Source organism: Myripristis murdjan, chromosome 14 (genome assembly GCF_902150065.1).
Source record: "Myripristis murdjan chromosome 14, fMyrMur1.1, whole genome shotgun sequence".
In the NCBI taxonomy this organism is placed as follows: domain Eukaryota; kingdom Metazoa; phylum Chordata; class Actinopteri; order Holocentriformes; family Holocentridae; genus Myripristis; species Myripristis murdjan.
The window spans coordinates 38,248,743-38,259,130 of record NC_043993.1 but is presented as its reverse complement, the minus strand read 5'-3'; the positions used below and the strand labels follow the sequence as shown (position 1 = coordinate 38,259,130).

Genomic DNA, 10,388 nt, shown 5'->3' with positions numbered 1-10,388 from the left:
GCACGCTGCAGTGTAAGGCCGAGTCTGCTGAAAACACATGACAACATGAGGAACCAGGCCTCTGTCACTGTGGCTGCAAACGACTGTGATTTATGTTGAATACTGACCCTACTGATGTGACTGACTGTCACATCAGCAGGAATCACACACACATCTGCTTTACCAGCAGATATGACCCAAATCAAAATTATAACACGATACTTTCTAAATCTACACAGCAGCAGAGAAAAGAGACGTGTCTCAGCTCCTGGCTTTCCTCAGCGTTCCTCAAATCCAAATTGAATTTTGTTTCCTGCAGTTCACAGCTTCCATAAAAAATCAGATCTGCGGCTTCTTTGCGGGAAAAGTCAGACGTTGGCCAGTCTTAGTTTCACAGTCTGTGACGTGAAACTTCTGCTAATCAGCATCCCTGTTTGAATGATGTTCTAAAGCAGTGGTTCTCTTTTTTCACTAGTGTTCCCCCTTTGAAATATTGTTCCAGCCCAGCTCCAGCTGACCAGTGCAAAAAAAAAAAAAAAATGTTGACACCTTCAGGAAACCTGGAGGGAAAACTGAATATAAAATGTGTTATCAAACTTACATTACATACTTAGATTCACGTTTCTATTTTTTATTGAACTTATTATAGCATAGGCTAATTATTAGGAATTATGCATGACTGATATTTTCAGGTTAACATTTTTTAAAACATCTCATGGAGCCCCTGCAGTACTCCAACATACCACTAGGGGTACGTGTACTCCCGTTTGAGAACCACTGCTGTGCAGAACAGAAATCACCAAAAGCAGTTCAATCTGAAATCTTTCCACGTCTCGACTTCGGCTGCGGGTGGCTCTGTGTATCTGATCCTCTCCTCTGATTGGTCCTCCTCCTTTACCTCTGTGTCCTGATTGGCTCCCTGCAGACGCGGCCTGGCAGATGGACCGGCGAGTGAGTGACCTCTGGCCTCTGAGTGGCATCGCCGACAGCCAGTCACCATGGAAACACTCCGGTTGGCCCCGGCCTCCTCCTCCTCCTCCTCCTCCTCCTGCTCTTCCTCTTCCTCCCTGCTGGAGTTATACCTCTGTGTGTCACATAACTGACCAATCAGGTCGTGTTGCTTTGATTGACAGCAGCTTGACAGCCCGCCTCTCGTCAAGGTTCCCACGGCCTGGAAAATCCTCGAAAATTTGTAGATTTGTGAAAATTCAGACGTAAAGGTTTTTTTGAGAAGTGCAACGCGGCCGTGAGAGTCGTTAACCTCTGAGATTAAAGTGGTCGAGGGGGCGGAGCTTAATCAGATATTCACAGTCACAGTCACACCTGCCTTTAATAAGCCTCTGAAAGCCAGGACTTTATTTATTAGTGTTTTTTGATTGAAGTTTTGATTTTTTTTGTCATTTAATTTTATAGTATTTGAGTATTTATGATACTTAGAAATATTTTTTGTCATTTTTATAGATTTTTTTTGCTCATTTTTTCAGTAATATTTTATTAATTTTCTGGTATTTTCTTCTTTTTTGTCTGATTTTCAGTTACTTTTTTTTCTATTCTATTTCTATTTTTTTTTTCTATTTTTACTATTTTCAGTCAACTTGAAACGTTGATTACTAATTTCTGTGTCAAAATGCTCAGTGCTTGTGAAGGGCCTTATAAACGCCTGCTGGTCATATAAAGGTGCATTGCGCAAAGTAAATCATGAAGGGACAGGTGAGATGAGGACGTTTCAGCTCTGCCAGTTGAGTCTACAGGGTCCTCACTTCAGTCGACCTTCTGCAGTTTTTGCGTATCTCATCTTAAAGAGAGCCCTGTATGATTTCTAATATTTACCAGAGTCGTGTCTTTTAGCTCCAAATCAGACCCTGGAAGTCGTTGAAAAGTCCTTGAATTTGCTGTAAAAGTTGGTGTGGGAAGCCTGTATCATGTCAACATCCTCCATCTAATAATAATAATAATAATGTTAACAAGATAATAAATGATTGAGACAGGGAGGTGAGGCAAGGCAAGGCAAGGCAAATTTATTTGTAGAGCACAATTCAATACAAGGTAATTCAAAGTGCTTTACAGAGACATTAAAAGCAACAAGGCACAATTTAAAACAATAAAAACAGTCAATAAAAAGGGAAATAGAATTGGGAATGATAGCGAAAATAAAATACAGTAACATAAAATATCAACAGGCTCAGTACATTGCCTGAGCTATATGGACTTCCGGTCACCCCCTGCAGGGATGCCGACAGCCCAACCTCTTAATTCCTTAGACTCTGAAACCTCTCCTATTGGAGATTTCAGTCCGGACTCAGTCCTCAGCCCTGGAATCTCTGACATTTGACATCGGAACTTTTCCCGACATCAGAACTTTTCCGACATCAGAACTTTTTCTGAGGTAATATTCTGAGAAAAAAACTCTGAGATTAAAGTTGTAAATTTACAAGAAAAACTCACAAATTCATGAGATTATATATATTTTTTGTTTTTAAATGTGCCGATGTGCTGCCCCCTGCTGGCGGTGTCTCAGGCCTGCAGCTGATCCCCTCAGCAGATTCTACTCTGACATGGGATTCAGGAACAAGGAGATCCTGCTGATCTGAGCCCAGAATCAGCAGATTGTTTTCTTCTGAATCGGCCCAAGTCACAGCAACGTCTCTTCAGAGTCCAGATGCTGAGGAGGAGGTTGGGGTTCTGGACTCAGACCAGCAGGATTTCCTTCAGACTGGATCCACAGGAGGAGAACAGCTGGTTTTCAGTTTTTTTTCTCATAAATTTGTGACTTCATAATCTCAGACTTTTTGAGTTTTTTCCCACAGATGTGCGACTTTATCGTCTCAGGCTCTTCTCTTTCTTTCTTTTTTTTTTCTCGTAAATTTACCACTTTGATCCCAGAGATTATCCAAGTTTTTTTCTTGTAAACTTGCAACTTTATAATCCAATAGTTTTAGTTTTGAGGGTTTTTTTTGTCTGAATATTACTGCCACTCGGCTCTATTATTTTTTTTCTCTCCCCACAACGGCCCTAACTTGCCGTCACAGACTTTAATTACAAATGTCTGACTTTTTTTTTTTTTTCCAGAATTCTGGTTTTAATGTCCTTTTTTAACTTTTATTTTTGTGTTTTTGTGTGGCCCTGATGCTTTGCCGTAGCAGACAGCTGATCCGCAGACACACAGAGGTATAAATCAAAACAAATTCTCCTCACGCTGGAGATTCATTCACTTTTTTCCCCCAGAAGACTGACTCACTCTCTTCTCTCTTCCTTCAGACAGGACTGATTTGTTTTTGTGTTTTTTGTCTCTTCTCCTCACTAACCTCCACTTGCAGGTTCTCAGCAGCTAAAAACACACAAACATGAACGTTCAGCCCGACCCGAGTCGCTTCACACAACTGAATGACTTCATCCCAACAAAAAAAGCCTCTGGAGGAATTTTGCTTAATATTAAAAGAATAAATAAAATACTGTATCAGCCTGTATTATCCTTATTGCTCATTGCTAAAAACAAGAATATGATGTCGGTGGATTTGTGATCATTTCTCACTGTTACATTTTGAAAATGGTGGAGTTGAGTTTGTTTGTGGTCATGCGGTTGTTTGACTCGACACACAGATCCAGAACATCTGGAAAAAAAAAACACGCTTCTTTTTATTTGCATGACAAATTTGATTCCCCTGTGTTTTTTTTTTTTGTTTTTTTTTTAATTCATACAATCTGTCCCTGCTGTTGGGTCAGAGCTGCAGGTGAACTTTTAGAAAAGTGGATTAAAAAACAGTTTGAAGTTTGTCCATGTTAGAAATGGACTCATCGTTTCTGTGGTGTAAATTTTTAGGAAATCCTCAGAGCGCCGTGTCGTTCCTCAGGCCTGAACAGCTGCACATCAAACTGCATCAGACAAAACAGCAACACGTGAGATATTGTCCTGCGTGCTGTGAGCATTTTAAACCAAACGCACCATTTGTGCACCTTCTTAATCTCCAGTTTTAAAGGAGTACTCATAAAATCGCCTTTTCCTGACTTCCCCAGACTGCGACCAGATGTTGGACACCATCTTCAAAAAAAAAAAAAAAATCCTAAAATCCCCCCAAATATCACAGATTTTGCTGTTTGGTCTGATGCTCAGTTGTTCCCGACTTGAAACACCTGAAGGCTTTTATTCTGAAGAGCGGTGCTGCTCTGAGGGGAAACACACACTCATCTGCCTCCTGAATTCAAAACGTCTAAACTGAGTTTTTTTTTTTTTTCCCTGCAGCCTCCAGTCTGATGCCCCTGCGCCAGAGGACAGGAGACCCCGTGCTGAGCTTCAGCTCACAGAGGTTGGTTGAAGGGCCGGTGGGGCGTGGCCCGTCCGCATCGTCCCGCCCTCCCCGCCGCCAGAACCGAAGCCGCTCCATTGGCCAGCTGGAGCTCCTCCCTTTCTGCCCCTCCCCCTCTCACTCTGCTCCTCTCGCCTCCCCCTCCCCCTCCCCCTCCTCCTCCACCTCCCCTTCCCCCTCCTCCTCCTCCTCTCCTCCCCCGTTGACGCCCCTCCTCGCCGCTCCTCTCTGCTCCTCTGGCTTCTGCTCCGAGGAGTCGGGCTGCGTCCTCCGGCCTGCAGGTGGCACCGAGGCGGGTGGCGGGCGGCGCTCTCGCTCCGGCAGCACCGGGTATCTTTCCTCTTCAGCTGTGTTTCACCCCGTCTGTCTGTCAGTCTCTGTTTAACTCTGTTGGCAGCGTGTGGTGTTTTTATGAGCCCGCCTGCTCCTGGATGCTCCGGCAGCAGCTCCTCTCTCCAGCCGTCACAAACCAAACCTCATCAGACCAACCAGCAAGACTTAAAAAGCTGCACATGCTCAGTAGCTTCAAGGCGAAGGTCCAGATCAGACGGCAGGGTTTTTTAAATCGTGTTGCATCACCAACATCAGGAGAATCTTCTCTCTAATCTCAAACATGCACACACACAAGATATGAAGATTATGACACCAGAGGAGCAAAGCCTTCCCCCTGACTCACCTGTCCAGCACACCTGGACAGCAGCTGCTTGCTGGCTGCTGTGTTGCTCCCTGAAGGAAGTGACATCATCGTCCAGATTTTAAATCCTAATTCTCCCAAATATTATTAAACTTGCTAGAAAATTATCAGGATACAATGAATCTGTAATCTGTCAGGAGGTGTAAGATTTGATCTGTAAACTCCTCAGATTACCAGCTAATCTGGACCTGTAAACTCTCATGTTACCCTATAATCTGGACCAGTAAACCATCAGATTATCAAATAATCTGTGTTGAACATCGGTATCAACAGAGGTCCCAGACCAGATTTCTCTTTGGATTGTCGGGAGGGTTGAATCGGGGTTAAATCTGCCCCAAACTCCTAATCTGAGCTCGGCCTTAACTCAAGTGCTTTGCCTGGAAATATCAGGTTACCATAGCAACCATAACAAAAAGAAGCCGTTGCAGCGCTGCGTGTTCCAGTGCTGCAAAACGCAAATACTGACGAGCTGCTTTTCATGTCAGCAGCAGAATGAAAAGCAGAACGCATCCTCCATGTCTGTCGTCATGGAACTCGCCTGTTTTCCCGCCTGTTTCTGCCTGTTTTCCCGCCTGTTTTCCTGCCTGTCTCTGCCTGTTTTCCCGCCTGTTTTCCCGCCTGTTTTCCCACCTGTCTCTGCCTGTTTTCCCGCCTGTTTCTGCCTGTTTTCCCGCCTGTCTCTGCCTGTTTTCCCGCCTGTTTCTGCCTGTTTTCCCGCCTGTTTCTGCCTGTTTTCCCGCCTGTTTTCCTGCCTGTCTCTGCCTGTTTTCCCGCCTGTTTTCCCGCCTGTTTTCCCACCTGTCTCTGCCTGTTTTCCCGCCTGTTTCTGCCTGTTTTCCCGCCTGTCTCTGCCTGTTTTCCCGCCTGTTTCTGCCTGTTTTCCCGCCTGTTTCCCGCCTGTTTTCCCGCCTGTCTCTGCCTGTTTTCCCACCTGTTTCTGCCTGTTTTCCCACCTGTTTCTTCCTGTTTTCCCGCCTGTTTCTGCCTGTTTTCCCACCTGTTTTCCCGCCTGTCTCTGCCTGTTTTCCCGCCTGTTTCTGCCTGTTTTCCCGCCTGTTTCTGCCTGTTTTCCCGCCTGTTTTCCCGCCTGTCTCTGCCTGTTTTCCCGCCTGTTTCTGTCTGTTTTCCCCGCCTGTTTTCCCCGCCTGTTTCTGCCTGTTTTCCCGCCTGTCTCTGCCTGTTTTCCCACCTGTTTTCCCGCCTGTTTTCCCGCCTGTTTCTGCCTGTCTCTGTCTGTTTTCCCGCCTGTTTCTGCCTGTCTCTGTCTGTTTTCCCGCCTGTTTCTGCCTGTTTTCCCGCCTGTTTTCCCGCCTGTCTCTGTCTGTTTTCCCACCTGTCTCTGCCTGTTTTCCCACCTGTTTCTGCCTGTTTTCCCGCCTGTTTCTGCCTGTTTTCCCGCCTGTTTTCCCGCCTGTCTCTGCTTGTTTTCCCGCCTGTTTCTGCCTGTTTTCCCGCCTGTTTTCCCGCCTGTTTCTGCCTGTTTTCCCGCCTGTTTTCCCGCCTGTCTCTGCCTGTTTTCCCGCCTGTTTCTGTCTGTTTTCCCGCCTGTTTTCCCGCCTGTTTCTGCCTGTTTTCCCGCCTGTCTCTGCCTGTTTTCCCACCTGTTTTCCCACCTGTTTTCCCGCCTGTTTCTGCCTGTTTCTGCCTGTTTTCCCGCCTGTTTCTGCCTGTTTTCCCGCCTGTTTTCCCGCCTGTTTTCCCGCCTGTCTCTGCCTGTTTTCCCGCCTGTTTCTGCCTGTTTTCCCGCCTGTTTTCCCGCCTGTTTCTGCCTGTTTTCCCGCCTGTTTTCCCGCCTGTCTCTGCCTGTTTTCCCGCCTGTTTCTGTCTGTTTTCCCGCCTGTTTTCCCGCCTGTTTCTGTCTGTTTTCCCGCCTGTTTTCCCGCCTGTTTCTGCCTGTTTTCCCGCCTGTCTCTGCCTGTTTTCCCGCCTGTTTCTGCCTGTTTCCGCCTGTTTTCCCGCCTGTTTCCAGCCGGTCATCCTGAATGTGTTGGTGAACTGGTGAATCTGGTAAATGTGATGTTTTCAGGTTCAGCCTGATGGCATCAGGCTGAACCTGAATCTGCATCAGAGAATCTTTAAATTCATGCTGGAATCATGAATTCATGCTGGAATCATGAATTCATGCTGGAATCATGAATTCATGCTCCTTCTAATTAATTTAATTCAGTTTTTCTTTTCTTTTCTTTACGTTTCCCGTCTGTCCTCAGTGTTTTCCACCTCCTGTCCTCATCCCTCCGTCACGCTGCACTCGTCTGTCCATCCTGTTTGTCTCAGTTTTTGCTGAGTCAGATCTTTAGAATTGATCATGTTCTGATGTCAGATCAGCTGTTTGGCGCTGACCTCTGTCGTCTCCGTCTCTCTCCGTCAGGGACATCATGAACCGCTCCGACTCTGACTCCTCCCTCCCTCTGTCCCACGCCGATTCCCGTGGCTCGCACAGCTCCAAGCCCCTCCTCCTGTCGTCCAGGCTCCTCCCCTTGCAGGGCGGCGGCCTGGAGAAGAGCTCCAGTCTGGGGGAGCTGAGGGCGAACGCCGCCACCGCCGCCGCGCTCGCCTCCTCCTGCTCCACCCGCTCGCTCTGCGTCTCCGCCGCCGCCGAGCGCGACGCCCCCGTCACCTTCCACTCCTCCGCCTCCTCCTCCTCCTCGGGGAGCGCCCGAGGGAACGGCCAGCAGCCCCTCGGTGGGCGGAGCCACACGGAGGAGGAGGGCGTCGGTGTCGGCGAGGAGAGCGACCCGGGCGGCGGCGGGCGGAGGCGACTCCCGTTCAACAGGATCTTCAAGAAGAAGCAGGGCCGCCACTGACGCCGACGCCGCCCGCGCCCGCCAATCAAACGTCCAACCTGCAACCTGCTGAACGTCTGGAGCGACGAGATCTGATTGGTCGACGCGATGTGAGGGAACGCCGGTCCTGAACGCTCCACTGATTGGATTTTTTTTCTTAAACACAGCTTCCAAATTAATTTCTTTTTCATTGATCTTTTCTCTCCGTTATCGACGTGAGATTGAACTTGGACACTTCAGCCGCTCACATCTTAACGACACCAAAGAAGAAGAGCTGAAGGCCGCAGCCCTGCAGTGGATTAAAGGAGGAGAAGAAGAAGGAGACAGCGGAGAGAAAAGGGACTCGAACAGCGGTACGAAGAGTTCGGCACAGATCGTCAAATCAAATCAAACTGTTTCTCCCAAAATGAAATGCCGCCATTTTGGCCAAACGCCGACGTCAGCATTTTTGGTGGCCAGTTTTTGTTTTGCTCTGGTGTTCTTTTCTTGGTCGGCCTGTCATGGCAACCTAGCCGGAGGCGGGTGGTGGTGGGGGGGCTAATATTCCTCAAAAAAAAAAAAAAAAAAAAAAAAAAAAAGCACGATTTTCGTTAAATTTGGAAATTTATGAGAAAAAAAGTTGGATATTCTCTGGGACTAAAATGGTAACTTTGCAAGAAAAAGTGAATGAGAAAAAACTCACAAATCCTCAGATTAGAAAGTCAGAAATCACATCACATTATCACTTTGGCGGTGAATAAAAATGACTTTAAAAAACTATGAAATTTCATATATATATTACTGACTGACGAGTGAGTTTTTCTGATCAGATTTCCCCTAAACGCCCCCTGCTGGTCAACAATACGAAATGCAGCGTAGAAGCTGATTTATGATTTATTGATGTCAAAACGCTCCATGTAGCATTTTAATGGTTCAACTTTTCATGTTTTTTTTTTCTTTCAGAAAAAAGCTCATCATTGGTTTAAAAATAAGTTTTGTGTATAAATCACTTCTGTCAGCATCTCACAAGCCACGTTCAGATCTCCACCCAGCGCCCGTTCATTTTTATAGTGTATTTGTGGCCAGTGGGATCGCTTTAGTTCAGTCAGTCAAATCAGCTGCGTGGTGTGTTCAGCTGTTCAGTCGATATTGAAATTTCTCCAAAGTCAAATTGCTCTACATGCATTACATGTTTCCTATCAAATGTCATACATGGAATTGTTTAATTCTATAAGATGCAGGCTGCTGACAAGAAGCTTCCAGAACATCGCAATGGGAGCAGTTCTAATATTAATCTAAAATTAGAAATTGTGCTTGGTGCTATAATGTGTTGAAGCCCTTTGCATGTTCATAGCAGTTCCACGATGCTCTTTTTTTTTTTTTTTTTTTAAGCACCTTTATGCCAAATATGTACATACACATATAAATTATATTCCTGTCTCATTGTTTAAAGCCTGCGGTGTTTGCAAGAGACACGTCCTCACACTAGAAAGTGGATTCAGGTTTGGACAAAAATCTTCTGGAGTTTATGTGACGACCTTGAAGGCAACACGGAGGTGATTTCAGGCGGTAAATGTAAACTAGTGATGGAGGACGAGCCTGAAACACCTGAATTCAGTGATTAGAGGTGTGTCCCAATAGAGTGTATCTTTTTGTGTATTTTGAGTGAACTGCTCCTTTAAAGTCACGGCGCTTGTGACTGATAATAAAGACCCGTCAATCAAACCGTTCAGAGGTTTTAATGTTCAGTCTGTAGCTGCTGTGGGAATCTGCTCTCCACTTGGTGGCGGTATGGAGTCACACTATGAGTACTGGGGCTCTTGAAAGGCATTCTGGGAAATGTAGGAAATCAGCAAATGAGGCAGAAACAGAGGAGGCAGGCGGAGGGAAAAGAGGCTTCAACCAGAAAAATAAATTATTACATCAAAACTCATGTGTTTCTGATGCTTCTGTGGGTCACCTCCTGTTAGCTTAGCATAAAGACTTGAAGTCTATGGGAGTCGTTAGCCTGGCTCTGTCAAAGTGAAGAAAATCAACCTGAAGCTGTTTGATACACACAGGATCATGTGGACCTTTTTTTTTTTAAACCTGTAGTGGTTTGAGGAGCAGCCAGATGGTGGCGCTGTAGCCTCTGAACACCTCAGTGATCCTCACAGCGCTCAATTTATTTATTGAAATTTTCAGACAGAATATATTGTTTCAGAGTGAATACAACATTAATTGTTAAGAGCTTCCTAACATTTTACAGTTGAACACACACACATAAACCCTGGACACCTGCACACACACCTGAGACAAGGCAGACATGACGGCTTGGACGGATCTCCTAAAATTAGAATAGATTTTTATTTTCTCTCTGGTCATGGAGCCGGCAGCAGCTCGGTTCCTCGGGTGGCGTCAGAGTTCAGTCCCGCCCTGAGGTTTGAGTTTTCTTCACTTTTTTTTTTCACAGTGATCTTGTGCAACGTCTCTGCGCTCACATTTCACCTTATAAGGTTTCCCTCACAATGAGGAAGAGCCTGCGGTGTGTGTGTGTGTGTGTGTGTGTGTGTGTGTGGTGTCTTCCTGCCTTGGCCCCGCCCCTCCGCTTCCTGTTTGCCGCACAGAGGAGAAACCGCCAACGCCGATTGGCCAGCCGATAAGACAAAG

The 10,388-nt window shown here is 46.2% G+C and overlaps 1 protein-coding gene across 1 annotated transcript in view; it reads left to right on the top strand.

Moving 5' to 3' along the window:
* Positions 1 to 9,635, top strand: part of LOC115371710 (stromal interaction molecule 1) — a 39,662-nt gene extending 30,027 nt beyond the window's left edge. The window contains 4 exon segments of the mRNA XM_074933731.1: positions 1 to 12; positions 905 to 991; positions 4,220 to 4,283; positions 7,346 to 9,635. The exon segment at positions 1 to 12 is cut by the window's left edge and continues 223 nt beyond it. Of these exon segments, the coding sequence (XP_074789832.1) occupies positions 1 to 12; positions 905 to 991; positions 4,220 to 4,283; positions 7,346 to 7,781 (599 nt within the window). The 3' untranslated portion in view covers positions 7,782 to 9,635.
* Positions 9,636 to 10,388: the final 753 nt, after the last annotated feature.